Raw genomic sequence first — 15,544 nt, forward strand, 5'->3', positions numbered from 1 at the left:
AGCCGGTGCTCTTACTCGCTGAGCCACCTGGCCGCCCCTCATTCTTTCAGTTTTAACTAGATCCTCATTCAGATTAGAAATCCTTTGAAGTAAGAGAAGAGGTGGTAGGGGGCCTTCTATGTCTAGGCAGCTCTGTACACCTCTTTCTTTCCATACCCCAGCACCCCCCCAAATATAGCTGGTTGTCAAGCAGTTACCAAAATTATTCCCAAAACCAAATGAGAACTGATTCATTGGTTTTCTTCAAAGTGATTTGCAGAAATAGAGTGTCATATCAATCATTATTAGGGAGTATTAGCAGTAAAGATTTCACTATGCCTTATGTGCTAATATGCATTAAAAAAGAAATTTAAAATACAGCATGCATTTATGGGACCTTGAAATTTTGGTAAAGAGATAGTCAAACAGTTGTTTCCCTGATATGGGCCTCTGCTCAATAGGATCTAAATTAGAATGAGCTAGTTAAATGCAATCTTTTGATTTACCCATTCCTTTTTTTTTTTAAAAACAAGTTATCAAACCTATGGAAAATTAATTGCTATCAGCCGCCTCAAACCAATTATTGAAATCTTTGAACATATGAATCAGGTGTAAGTCAGAAGCACTTCAAACTGCAGAAGGTAAGCCTTACAAGTTTTCCATATTTAGGAGTAGAGAGGGGAGGGAAGGGAACAGTGTTTGCTTTTATTTATATCTCATACATTTCAAAGCAAATCTTCAAATGGAATTTATGGATTTTCTTTTAAAAATTCATTTAGAAACAAAAAAATAATTTTTTTTTTTGCTGAGACTGGAAATATTTCCCAGGTGAAACACTATTTGCAATAAGTACTTAGAAGTAAAGGAATACAAAAGAATAAATATCTTGCATATGATGGGCTGGCCTAAGGTAAAATTGTAAAGTTTGTCTTATTGTTGAATAACTGAATGAATGCCATTGTCACTCTAACTCCTGCATTTTTATCAATGGTACTGTTGTTCAGTCATTTAAGTCTGACTCTTCATGATCCCATATGGAGTTTTCTTGACAAAGAAGTCTATAGAGTTATCTGCTATTTCCTTCTCCAGCTCATTTTATAGATGAGGAAATTGAGGCAAAGAAGGTTAAGTGACTTGTCCAGGGTCACATAGCTAGGAAGTATTTGAGGCCAGATTTGAACTCAGGTCTTCCTGACTCTGAACCCAGGATTCTATCCACTGTGCCAAATAGCTGCCCATATCAAGTGTGACCCCATCATTTTATTCGCCCAATTTTACCAGCCCAGTTATCCTCAGCTTTTCACTTTCCCTCACCTGCCCCAACACGAATCTGTTGCCATTTCTTATTGAATCTACCTCTATACCATCCCTCCCATCTTTCCCCTCCTCCCCACTCACAGGGCCACCCTTCCCCCCACCTCAGTTCAGGTCCTTTACTATAGCAGCCTTCTAATCAATCTCTGCCTCCATTCTGTCCCTTCTCCAGGCCATGCTCCACATAGCTACCACGCTGAAATTCCTAAAGCAGAGGTCTAACTATGTCACTCTACTGCACATGAATCTTTAGTAGTTCCCTATTGCCTCTAAAATAAAACACAACTCTTCTTTTTGGCCTTTAAAAAGCTCTTTACAATATGGCTCTAGTCCATCTTTCCAGACTGATTTGAAACTCCCCCCTCACATGCTTTACATGACAACCAAAGTGGCTGTTCCCCACACATGACTTCCCAACTCCTTTTTATACCAGTCTTCTTCCATGGCTTCTTCACTTCTACCTCTTGGAATACCTTGTTCCATTCAAAGCTCAATTCAACTGTCAATGGCCTTTCTTGATTCCCCTAGTAGTTAGCTTTTTCTCTCTTCCCCCAATGTATGCATTTGTATTTCTACATATTTCATATTTATGACATGCTATTCCCCATCCACCCCAAGAGTATAAGCTCCCTGGGGGGCAGGGAATATTTTATTTCTGTCTTGGTATTTCTACCTCCTAGCCTAGTGCTGAAATGAATTTTCCTTCACTTTCAGTTGTCCCTCCCCACCCTTCCCCCTTGTTACTGTTTCTTCTCTGACAAGAGAAAATGTGCTAGGTAACCAAAGATTGATGCTGAATGGTCTTTCCTTAGTCCTCATCCTAACTGACCTGTCTGCAGTTTTTGACAGGGTTAATCACACCCTTCTTTTGGACATTCATTCCCCCTTTGGTTTCCATGATATTGCTATCGCCTGGTTCTCCTCCTACCTATCTGACCATTCCTCTCAGTCTCCTTTGCCAGGTCATCATCCATTTCCCCTCCATGAGACCTGGGCTTCCCCTAAGGCTCCATTCCTCTCTCTAGACTCTCTGCTTTGGTGATCTCATCAGCTCCCAAGTATTCAATGACCATTCAGAGGAAACTGACTCCCAAGCCTATATAATTAGCCCTAACCATTCTCCTGCATGCCAGTCCTAAAACATCAATTGTCTTCTGGATATCTCCACCTGGATGTTCCTTTGGCAGTCAACTCACATATCAGATTGAATTCATTACTTTCACCCTTCTCCACTGATTCCCCCTAATTTCTCCATATTTTCTATTTCATCAGTATTTTGATGGATGTCAGCTTTAATATGGGCACTTCTTCCCCTTGGTGCTTAAATGATCTGCTCCTATCTTCTGAGATTTCTTTTTTTCATGCCTTTCCATAAATATTGCATAGAGGACATACTGACATGCTAGAGGCCTCCCTATGAACCTTTTTATATTTTGCAATAGTTTAATTAAACAATATTTTAGTTATCCCTGTATGATCAATTCATTTCTTTTTCTGGTATGCCCTCAATGACTTCTTTTATGCCATTTCTCTGTACATACATCATCCTTGGGAATCTAATGAAGTCCACTTAGACCCACTTACAATTCACTGTTCTTTAGGTCACATGCAATTTTGATTCTCTTAAGATCTAAAATCATGGTGTTCCACAATTGAGAGTTATGCAGAACCCCAGCCGGGGTTCTTTTTTTGTTCTTTTTTAAAAGTATGTTTGGAGAACAAAAAGTAGTTTGAGATCACTAAAAGTGATAATAATTTCTGAAATATAATTTTTCATTTGGATCAAACTATCCATTTGTAATGTCTATCCAAGATCTATGTGCCAGACTAGGCTGCCCATTCACACTGCCAGATTTATTGCCATCTCCACTCTACTTTTGGGAGAAACTTGCTATACAGAAAAATCCTACCTTCATTAAGAGAGCACTTTTTTCTTATGAATATTAAACTAGGGGGAAAACAGGATGGTCTATCAACTCACCTTATTCCACACATACTTCCAGGTCACAGAGATGTTACTTCCTAAAAGTGCCTTGATCCAGGTGATTGGGCTTTGATAAATCTCACCATTTTTTGCCTTGATTTTACCATTCAATAAGATGCTGGCTTTGTAGGTGGCATCCTTAAATGAAAATGTTGAAAAAAGAGAAAAGATTAAGGTGATTTCCCTTAAGCATAAGCAGCATTAAAAAAAATCTCAACAAAATTCAAGTTATTGTAAATAATCTAAGCCAAAATTTGAATTACTAAAGCTAATTTGATAGAATTTAGAAAATCTATAAGTTTCATAATCAGCACTCTCCTCCTATAAATAAGTTGATTTTAAGCCAATAATACCAAATTACTTCAAATGAGGGAGGATGATGTAGGTTTTCATTTAGTTTTTTTATTCAATCATTTTCAGTTATGTCTGACTCTTTGTGACCCCATTTCGGTTGGTGGGGTTTTTGTTTTTGTTTTTGCCAAAGATACTGTAGTTGTTTGCCATTCTTCAACTCATATTACAGATGAGGAAACTGAGCCAAACAGGATTAAATTACTTGTCCTGGGTCACACTGCTAGTAAGTGTCTGAGGCCAGATCTGAACTAAGGAAGACAAATCTTCCCCATTCCAAGTGCAGTGCTCTGTCCACTTCACCACTTCACTGCCCTTGTCAGTTAGTATTAAGTTTCTATTAACTTAGAGTTAATTCCTGTTATTCCTAGGGGTTTCTTTCAGCATTTTCCCTATCTTTTTCCTAAAACCTAGCCTTTATTGAGGTCTGACCTGAAACTGAAACTTCACAAATCTTTTAGCAGGAAAACACCAAAGTAAAGTTACATGATTGTTTGCATGCTCTCTCTCCGGTTAGACTGCGAGCTCCTCAAGAGCAGGGACTTTAGTGCTTTTCTTTGTACCCCCAGTGCTTAGCACAAAGCCTGGCACGCAGTAGGTGCTTATACATGCTCATCGACTGGAGCAAGATAGGAAGCCACTGAGACAAACAAAAGTCATGTCAAGTTCCAATGAGAATTATAAAAATCTAAAAGTATCAACACACAAAGGCAAGGCATGTGGAAAACAAAACTTTACTTCAAAAATATTCTTTGTGTATATATTCATACCCAATTTCACTGGCAATCAGAACTCCCAAAGGAGAAAAATCTCTTTACCAACCTAGACAGGCACCTACTCTATTATGTCATTGAATCATAAATCTAGAGCTGGAAAGGAAATCAAAGACCATCATTCCAGTCAAACTTCCTCATTTTATAGGTGAGGAAAGTGAAGGTCAGAGAGATTAAATTCCTTGCCTATGAATAATATGCATCAGAAGCAGGATTTGAATGTTGTTTTTCCAACTCCAGAAGAATTGCTTTTTTCTACTGAACCATACATTCCCAGTTGTCTGGGGCATTGAGAAGTCAGGTGACTTGCCTAAGGTCACACAATCAATATGTATCAGAAGAAGGGCTTGAGACATGGTATTTCTGACTCTAAGGCCCTTAATCTATTCTACCACTACTGCCTCTTTCAAAAATTATTTTAAAAAAATACTATTTGTAGTAAAAGTACAGAAGTGTCACATCTAAAAAGAATATATCTCTCTCCAGGTCCTAGAGCAGCTAATGGAATGTGACAAGGCAATGGTACTACAGGAAAATGTGATAAGGGGAGGGAGAATCTTGACATCAAAAGCTGTTGCTGTTGGGTGTTGGGACTGCTTTTGCCTCGATTCTAGCTAGCCTTGTGTGATAGTAATGGCATTTAAAGATTCCCCTGTATTGGCTTGGTTTTCAAACTGATTGTGTTAAAACCCAGAGCTTGTTAATCCCACCTGTGGGATGGACTTGTTGATGTGAAAAGAGAGTCCTGAACTGGGAGAAGCTGGTGACGTAGATTTGGAGAGACACAAGAGAGAGGCAGAAGAACTTTTTGGAAGCAGCACCCACGTGGAGGCAGAAAGAGACTGAGAGAATTGTTGAGTGCCGCTTTGAATCGCCCTGGACTTTTGAGACCTGCCCCCGGAGCTGCCAAGGACTGAGGAGACATGGCTGTTTTGCTGGTACTTTGTCTGTTTTGATGTTGTTTTGCCAGATTTGTCCACTGGTGAAAGACAGTCCTTTTGTTGAAGAAGTCCTGGAACCTTCCTGTTGTCTAAGAAGCCCTGAGACTGTCCTGGCAGACAGAGAGTGAATACTGTCCACTGGTGAAGGACAGTGCTGTTGTTGCAGGGGTCTGGAGACTGTCCTGCAGACAGAGTGAATACTGTCCACTGGTGAAGGACAGTGCTGTTGTTGCAGGGGTCTGGGAACCTTTCTGTTGGTTCAGAAGCCCTGAAAAAGGATTTTCTTGTTGTATGCTTACAGAAATCCTGGGAGAGGGTTTTGCTAATGTTTTCAGGGGTTCTAGGACTGTTCTACAGACAGAGGATGAATTAATGAAGAGACTGGCAATGTATCTTGTGGCCTTGCTAAGCCTTGTCTCCCCAGGAACTAAGATTGCTGAGAACTTGCCTCCTGTCAAGATGAAGAAAAGACCTCCATTTGGGTATTAAGTGCTGTGCTTAAACTTGATGTAACTCTGGGGTAGATTGAATTGTGATCCAGGGGTGGGGAACTTTTGACCTTTTTGTGTTCTATGGTTGGACAAATGAATGTACTTTACTTATGTTTGGAAACTAATCTCCATTTGAGAAGAGGGGCTTTGTGGTGGACTAAATGAAGGTACAGCTTAGGGGTGGAGTAGTATTTAGAACAGGGACTTTGTAATTGATTGAATGATTGGAAGGTCCTGGGGTGGGGTAATACTTGGAGATTATTTAATCACACTTAGTAAATGCTGTATTTTGAATGATGTCATGTTTTGACCTTCTCTGTTCTTGGTTTGTCACTGAATAAAATGGAGAGCACCTATGCTGGTATTTTGAACCTTGGGAAGTTGCCTTTCCTTGGCATTACATTACACCTTGCTATATGTCCTGGGCAGGAGATAGACACTGGGCTTAATCAAAATGCATTTCTAGACCTTTCTGGTTGACAAGTTGCCAGATTGCAAGCCTTAGTTGTGATGTCAATTTATTAAGATTATATCTTCAGATATAATTATAAGTATTTTCTCACAGTAACCTCACTAGGGCTGACTGAGATGTTCCTCAGAAGAAGATGAAGTTGCTTGGGTTCATGGCATGGACTGAAGCCATGACTGAAGTCCTGGTACAGTGAAGAAAGCAATGAATTTGGAGTCAGAGGAACTAGGTTCAAGTCCTGACACTGCTGCTTTTCTTAGAACCTAGTCTCTTCATCTGTAAAGCAAACGATTTGGGTTAGGTGACTCTAAGGTCGCTTCTGGCTCTAAACTTGTGATTTTATGATTCTTTCCAAGTTAGAGAAGCTATGGAGATATTTCAGATATTCTGGCAAAGATTGTGGGTGAGAGTGGAGGAAAAATCCTAGTAAGAGCAAAAAAAAGTCACTGGTCTGAGATACAGCTCTTGTAACTGAAAGGGACACACAGAAGCAATACCCAATGTTAGTAGCCAGATTTCTTGATCTAGACCATTGTTTGGAATAGAGAAAGATGTGGGGCCCAAAGAGGAAGCCAGGCCAAAACCATAAGTACAAACAACTTCAGGGAGTACAATGGGAGATGAGGTCTAGACTTTAGGAATCAAAGTCAAGCAACTGATTGTTATGCTAGATAAAATTTGTAATTTGTTGTACTTTCCATACTTTTGGGTACACGTGAATTTTTAAGTTGGCCATATGACACTGAGACCGACCTTCCTGCCCAAACCTGGAATGAACAGAGCTTTGCCTGAGTGTTAACAGGTGGGGGAGTGTCTGTTCTCACTGTGATAGGTGATTATAGTCTCTGAACCTCACCTTATGGTACTTTCACAGCCTGGGCTACCATGTGGTGTGACCAGTCCTAGGTTGTTATCTCCCAGGCTCCCATATCTATGGGTCTGTAGCAGCAAGCATCCTAGCATACCCAAGTTGGCTGCTAAAACAGGTTCTTTGATCTGCTTTTCTAAAGGAAAGCATCTTAAAAGAGGTTAACAACCTCACTTTAATCAAACATATATCATTTACCTAGTTCAGGAGAAAAAGTCAGCACCCTGAACTTCAGAGAAAACAAGGAGAAGTTATAAGCAGACAAAAAATACAGACAGAGAAACAGACCAGCAGACAGGGCTTCCAGCCATCTGGCCATTACATTCATACCTAATTAGTTACCAGAGAGAGAAGCACCAACATCTGCATTTTCAAAGCTAGGGGGCTCAACGGCTGCCCAGCGTCTCATCTGGCCAAAGCACACAACTCTTCCCAAAGTGAGCTCCAAAACAAAACCTCATCTAAGAGGTATATACAGCCTTTTTCAGGGTCAGAGAACATCACAACCCTTTGTGACCCACCTGATTACAAAGTAACAAAAGTTATACCTCCTAAAAAACAAGCCTCCTGCCACAGGCTTCATGTGACCACATTCAGCCTATTAGGGGGGGAATTTATTTTCAAATCAGGAAAGGTCCTCAAAATTCACCTAAGCTTATTAAGGGACAGAGATCTTCAAATTCCTATTACCATTATGGAGTCACCTCTCCCAGGGTCCCCTTTCCCATTAGTCCCCACAGGAGTAAAGAGGAGAGGGATAGGCTATTCCCTCTCTGGGCACAACTGTCCCTTTTGTCAGATTATCTTCTGTGGCCCCAAGCCTCTTCAGCTCCCCATTCCAATTCACTCGTCATTCTCCTCCTACCTCTCTAACCAATCTTTCTCTGTCCCCTTGGCTGAAGCTTCCTCCAGATCACATCCTCTAACCATATGTGTCCCTCAGGGTTCTGTCCTGGTCCCCACCTCTCTTCCCCCTCTATACTATTTCACTTGGCGATCTCAACAGCTCCCCTGGATTTAATTATCCTCTCTATGCTGATGATCCTACCTCAAACTTTACTGCATCTGTAATCTTGCATCTCCAACCGTCTTTCAGACATTTCAAACTGAATGTCCAATGGATGTTTCAGACTCAAAATGTCCAACACCAGAACTCATTATCTTTCTCCTAAACCCCTTCCCCTCCAACCCTTCCTGTTACTGTAGAGGGTAACACCATTCTCCCAGGGCCTCAGGCTCACAACCTAGGTGTCATCCTGTATTCCTCACTAAACTCCAACCCCCCAATCTTTTCCCAAGGGCTGTCAATTTCACCTTTGCAACATGTCTGCAATACTTCTTTCTTCTGATGCTGCCACCACCCTGATGCAAGCTCTCACTACCTCATGCCTGGACTACTTTAAGAGCCTGCTAGTGGGTCTGCCCCACCTCAAATCTCTCCCCACTCCAATGCATCCTCTATTCAAGCACTAAAGTGATTTTTCTAAAGTAAAAGTCCAACCGTGTTACCCTCATACTCAACTCCAATGGCTATCACCTTCAGGGTCAAATACAAAATCCTCTACTTGGCAATCAAAGCCCTTCAAAACCTAACCCTCCTCCCATTTTTCTGGTCTTCTTATAGCTTATACCCTTCTATGAACTCTTTTATCCAGTGATGCTGGCCTTCTGGCTGTTTCACTAACAACATTCTCCAGGCATTTTTTCTGCCTGTCCCTTATGTCTGGAACACTCTCCTGCCTTTGATCAGTCTATTGACCTTGTTTTCCTTTAAGTACCAACTAAAATCCCACCTTTTACTAGAGACATTCCTCAACCTCTTTTAATTAGAGTGTTGTCCCTTTGTTAGTTATTTTCCATTTATCTGATATATAGCTTGCTTTGTATGTATTTGTATGTTGTCTCTCCCATTAGATTGTCAGCTCGAGGACAGGGACTGTCTTTTGCCTCTTTTTGTATACTCAGCACTTAATACAATGCCTGGCACATAGTAGGTGCCTAATAAATGTTTATTGATTGGCTGTCCTCCATGTCTGGAATTCTTTCTTTACTCATCTTCACCTCCTGGTTTCCTTCAAGTATCAACTAAAATTTCACCTTCTTCAGGAAGCCCTTCCCAACTTTTTTAAATTCTGGTGCCTTTTCTTTTTTAATCATTTCTTATTTATCCTGTATATAGCATGTTCCTACATATCTGCTTGTTGTTTTCCCCATTAGAACCTGGGCAAGGGTTGTTTTTTACCTTTTATTGCATCCCTGGTGCTTAGCACAGTACAGGAACATGGTAGGCACTTAATAAATGTTTCTTGATTGAATGACTATCCTTGGTACTCCTGACTCTTCCTCCAAATGTTTTTGCCTCAGGCAAATGAGTTCCATGTGCTTGCTCTGTTTGCCATTTCCACTAAATGTGATGTAGGTAGAAAGAGCGCAGGCTCTGGAATCAAAGGATCCAGGTTCAAATCTCACTTCTGAATTTCACTACCAGAAAGATTCCTGGGCCACAGTTTTCTCATTTGTAAAAAGAAGCAGACAGACCAGATACCCTCTGAAGTACCTTCCAGTCCTAGATGCTACCCTTACAGATATGACCCCATGGTTCTAAATCTTCTTGAAATGGGGAGCACCCATCACTAGTTACCATGGACAGCTACATGGTCCATAATATTAAAAATGGAGAAGATGCTAAGGAGAATCCAGTCCAATCTTTTCTTTTTACAAATGCAGAAACTTATGTACTGATAATTCAAGTTCTATAAGAACCCTTAGTTTTTATTTGATGCAAAACTCTTGGATTTCTATGTGTATCTGCATATGTCACACATAAAAAGCCTGGCACATAAATATAGGAGACATTAATCTAGTGAAACTCATTTCTGAGAGAGTATTTCTGCACCTAAAACTACACTGAATTTGGAGGAAAACTCTCAAAATTTGATTATTGGAAGAGAGTAGATCCTTTGGCCATATTTCTAACAGAAGCTTTTTCTTCCCTTAACCTTGTTTTGTCTTTATATGTATAAAAAATATTGTATTCACAGATGCTTCCAATACCCAAGCTGCTCTTCGGTTTTAAATAAGACATCTTTGGAAGATGCATTAACCCTCCTAGGCCTCTATGATACTATTTAGTGTCAAATTGGTAGTTTCTAAATCTCCATGACCAAAGATAATCTAAATGCATTGTGCTTGGGGCAGCTAGGTGGCACAGTGAATAGAGCCCTGGAGTCAGGAAGACCTGAGTTCAAATGTGACCTCAGACACTTAACATTTACTAGCCACATGACCTTGGGCAAGTCACTTAACCCCAACTACCCTCCAAAAAGCAAAAAAAAAATGCATTGTGCTTTTGCTTCACTGGAATCTTTCCCCCTATAATATTAATGAACAGTGCTGTCTTGGAGCCCCATGAAGGGAGGTATGGCCAAAAACAATTCAGGAAGCCACCACTGGACTCATGATTTCACAATCTCATTATATTGTGAGCTTCCTAAGGGTAGAAACTTGCTTTTGCCTTAGCACAATTCCTGGCATATAGTAGGTGCTTAATAAATGCTTATACACTATGAGTAAGATGATTGCTGAAAAGCTACCTAATCAAGACTTTCATGGGTTTCTGAAGCAATGCAACCTAATCCCCTAATGCCTGACTTTGGGCAAGTCTTTCACTCTTCTAGGGATCAGTCCCTCCCCCTAAAATGAGGGAGTTGGACTCATTGACCTGTAAGGATCATTGTAGCTCTAAATCTATGAATCTACAAGGTTTCCTGTAATGGTGGCTCAAGCTTTCCATCAGAGCCAATCAAAAGTCTGGCTGTACAAAGAAATCAAAACCATTTCTTAAATTTCTACTGTTTGTAAAAGACTACTACCATGTTAGTTATTAAAGAAGCTAGTGAAAAATATGAGAGGTCACTGCCTTCAAAGAACTTACAAGCTAGCTGGAGTAACAAGACAAAAATATGAAAAGTTAAGTAAGAGCACAATATAATAACGTTCACAGCAAGTAGTTTTGGAGTGCACAGAACAAAGAGGAAAAGAAATAAGGCTTTTTTTCCCCTTCTTTTTTGGTAGGAGGGGCAAAGGGAAGGAACAAGCATTTATTAAGCACTTACTATAATTAAGTGCCTATTGTATGCTAGGCACAGTGCTAAGTGCTTTATAAATATTATCTCATTTCATCCTCACAATAATCCTGGGAGGTAGATATTATTATTATTATTCCCCATTTTACATTTGATGAAACTGAGGCAAAAAAAAAGTGCAACTAGGTGACACAGTAGATTAAGTGCCAAGTCTGGAGTCTAGAAGACTCATCTTCCTGATTTCAAATCCAGCCTTAAACATTTCTTAGCTGTGTGACCCTGAGCAAGTCACTTAACCCTGTTTGCCTTAGTTTCCTCTGTCAAATGAGCTGGAGAAGGAAATGGCAAACCACTCTAGTACCTTTGCCAAGAAAACTCCAAATGGTGTTAACAAAGAGTTAGAAACAATTGAAAAATGACTGAACAACAAGGCAGAAAAAAATGTTAAGTGACTTGCCCAAGTTCACACAGCTAATACATATCTGAGTCTAGATTTGAACTAGGTCTAGGCCCAGAGCTCAATCCATTGTGTTACCTAGCTGTAGGGAACACAGTTAGTTCCAAAGTAGTGAGAAGTACTTGCAGAGAAAGAATAACTGAGTACTGGACCTGGAATCAGGAAAACCTCTGTCTAAATCCTTTCCTGGCTACTACTAGCAATGTGACCATGCTTCACTGGCCTCAGTTTCCTCATTTGTAAAATAGTATCTACCTCTGGTTGTTGCAAGGAGAAGATTAAATATGATGTATATCAAGTCCATTATAAACCTTAAAAACATTTATACAAATGCCAATCACTTAGTGCTCCAAACCCTTACTCTTAAGAAGAGGAAATAATAGACAAGTAAATGATGTTCCAGAATGATTTTTCATTCAGAAGTGGTAGTCTCAAAATACTCCAAAAGACAATTCATTTTTTGATATAAAGTGGTAGAAACCACCGTAATTAATCCAAGAATACTGTGACATCTATTCAGTTATAGAATACCAGTGTCAGTACCCTACAGGCCTAAAAAAGATAATGTGTGACTACATTAATTTTCCAATGTTGACATTGTTTTAGAGCCTAAACCACTGACAGTACCTGCATTTTGAATTCCAAAACATCATTTCCGGGTTTAATTCTTCCCAGGGAAATCAGTTCTTTGATACGGGTTTTTTTCATCTTCATCTCTGCTCTGTAGTTTAAAGGTTCCTGTTTGTTATTCTGATTGGCAGATTCTGAGAAATTAATTTGACTGTTATCAACAAGTGCACCAATTGGTCTTGACTCTGTATGATTTGGTTTCATCTTAAGTAAAGCACCACTATCTACTTGTGCATTTCTTTGGTGAGTATGAAAAAATTGCACAAGCGATTCTGATACTGCTCTGGGTGGATCTTGAGAAACTGTTTTCTTAGCTGTGTTTCCTGATAAAAGACAACTGGTAAGAGTTGGCTGACAAACATTGCCTGGCTGATAGGTATTATTTCTGACAGTTGCACTTGTGGTCTCTAAAACATTTAAAGTTTCAGTTATTGCAGAGGGATTTAGAGATCTGCTTCCTTTGGCTGTAATTACTGCAGTATAATTTCCTTCTTGTAAATATTCTGCTGGAGCTCTGGAAGTCACTGGCTGGAGAGGAAATTTAACTCTTTCGGTGCCATGGATAGAACTGCTTTTTGATGTCCTCTCTAAGGTAGGATCTCCAGATCTTCCTTTAGAGATTAGTTCATTAGAAGAAAAACATTCACCCTCAGCTGCTTTCTCATGTGCCCCTCTCTCACTTATACAGTTGTCCAGATTTTGGTTATCCTCCTGCCTACTTTCAGTAGCACAATGTGTTTTCTCACTGCTTCCACTTGGGGGATTGGCAGGGGACCCCACAGGAACAGAAACCAAATCAGGCTGCCTTGTTTTTTCCACAGGTGTAGGGTAGATGCCCTTGTCATTTTCACTGAAATTCCTTGAATCAGGTGATTCTCCCCTCACATCCAGACCAGACCTGTTTCTTGTATTCTTGTAATTTTGTATTTTGTGGCTTAACTTCTTCTGTTTCTGGGCCACCATTAAAAGATTCTTTTGTCTAGTGGCCAAGTCAGCCAGTTGTTCTCTCAGTGCCCCATGTCTGAAAGACTCCGCAGAAGCCCTACAGAAAGGAAAAGGAAAAAATGCAAAGTTTCTTTAAAACAACAGCACAATAACATCCTATACACAAAATGAAAGCTCTTTTGTTTCCAATTAACATTTTCAGTTATTTTCCAGGTGTGTCTGACTCTTTGTGACCCTATTTGGGGTTTTCTTGGCAAAGATACTAGAGTGGTTTGCATTTCCTTTTCCAGTTCATTTGACAAATGAGGAAACTGAGGCAAATAGGGTTAAGTGACTTGCCCAGGGTCACACCGCAACAACAAACAGCTTTCTAGGCATCTCCTTTTGTATGTCCCAAAGACATTTATTAGACACCAATATTCTTTTAGTTCCTAGTGGATGTTGGGACAAAATAAGGCCCTTGTAAGTCATTAAACAATTAACAAAAGAAAGCTTACTTTACCCTAAAACAGCACAAATATAAAACAAAGATACAGTACCCTCCTCATCTCCATATGGAAACACATCTGGTCAGTAGGACAGGGTATAGCGATTCATATGGTCTTCAGAAATCTGACAAAATGAAGGGGCTTCTATTCTACATTGGTGCTACTTTTTATATCCTTAAGTGACCAGGAAGCTGCATCAAAGGCAGATGTCAATCAAGTCTGAGGGACAATTTTGTTATTTTTTAAGGAAAACTAGCTCCTATTGCAAGAAAACGGGATCCTGGTCCTCTCACAGCATTTCAAACTCAACATATCCATAACAGTGCTCATCATTCCTTCCTCCCACACCCACATCTTTTCCTAACTTCCTTATTTCTATAGAAGACATTATTATTCCAGCTACCCAGGCTCACAATCTCAAAGCCACTCTGAACTCCTCCTCTTTTACCCTTCTTGTCCAACCAGTTACCAGATTTTATCGATTCTATGTTCACAATACCTTTCATATTCCAACCTCTCCTTTCTATCTTTATTACCAATACTCACAATTCATGTCCTTATAAACTCTTTTGGACTGTTGGAATAACCAATTACTTGACCTCTTTGCCTCTACGCCCTCCCCTCTCCCATCTATCAATTACACAAATTGATATATCAAATCACCGGTCTGATAATGTCACTTCCCTTTGTTCAAGAACCTTCAGCAGGTGGCCATCGGCTCTAGGATCACATACAAATTTATCTGGCAACTAAGTCCCTTCCCAATCAGGTTCTAACCTTTCTTTTTTCTTCTTCTTTTTTTACATTCCAGGCTGTCTCCCTCTCCCCATCCTTATACCAGACTAGAAAAAACCACCATTTGACACAGATTTAAAAATATATTGTGCACTTTTATTATTTCTCTGGAGGTGTATAGCATCTTCCCTCATAGATCCTTTATAGTTGATTTGAGTATTACTAATACTCAGAATAACTTGTTTGTTTACAATTATTCTTCAAATAACATTGCTGTTACTATATACAACATTCTCTTGGTTCTGCTCACTTCATTTTTCATTATTTCATGCAAGTCTTTCCATGTTTTTTTCTAAAATCAATGAGCTCATCATTTCTTACAGTGCAGTAGTATTCCACTACAATCATATACCATAACTTGTTTAGCCATTCCCCAATTGAATTCCCTTAATTTCCAGCTCTTTGCTACGATAAAGAGAAGTTTTAGATATTTTAAAATATCTAGGTTCTTTTGCTTTTCTCCCAATCACCTTGGGAAACAGATTTAATAGTGGCATTGCTAGTTCAAAGTGTATACACGGTTTTATAACTCTTTAGGTATAATTCCAGATTGTTTTCCAAAATGGTTGAATCAATTCACAGTTCTACTAAGTGTATCAATACCAATTTTTCTACATCCCCACCAACATTTGTCATTTCCCCCTTCTATCATTTTAGCCATTTTACCAATGATAACATGTATTTTAAAAATTGGCACAATGGCAACATAAAGACATATGTGATGAGAAAAGGAGGCAAGCCACTTATGTAGCAAGAATAAAGAGTAACATATAGACAGCATTGCACTGGTATCTATAAAAACATTAAAAAATTAAAACAAAATAAAGAAAGCCATTCAGGTCATTGGGTAGGCTCAGCATAGAGACAGTATTTATAGAAAGGCATGTACCAAAGAACTGACAGTATTATTTCTACAAGTATAGAGCATAAGGAGAATTTTGGAGTGAACTGTATAGAGTGTGGGTGTTATGTTT

The 15,544-nt window shown here is 39.5% G+C and overlaps 1 protein-coding gene across 1 annotated transcript in view; it reads right to left on the reverse strand.

The window, feature by feature from the left end:
• Nucleotides 1-12,321: 12,321 nt before the first annotated feature.
• Nucleotides 12,322-15,544, reverse strand: part of ANKRD31 (ankyrin repeat domain 31) — a 149,230-nt gene continuing 146,007 nt past the window's right edge. The window contains exon 13 of the mRNA XM_069085448.1: nt 12,322-13,384. Coding sequence (XP_068941549.1) covers nt 12,322-13,384 — 1,063 coding nt within the window. The remainder of the gene's footprint in view (nt 13,385-15,544) is intronic.

Source organism: Petaurus breviceps, unplaced genomic scaffold (genome assembly GCF_028583685.1).
Source record: "Petaurus breviceps papuanus isolate PSGF00001 unplaced genomic scaffold, PetGlider_PUasm1.0 175, whole genome shotgun sequence".
NCBI classification, from domain to species: Eukaryota; Metazoa; Chordata; class Mammalia; order Diprotodontia; family Petauridae; genus Petaurus; species Petaurus breviceps.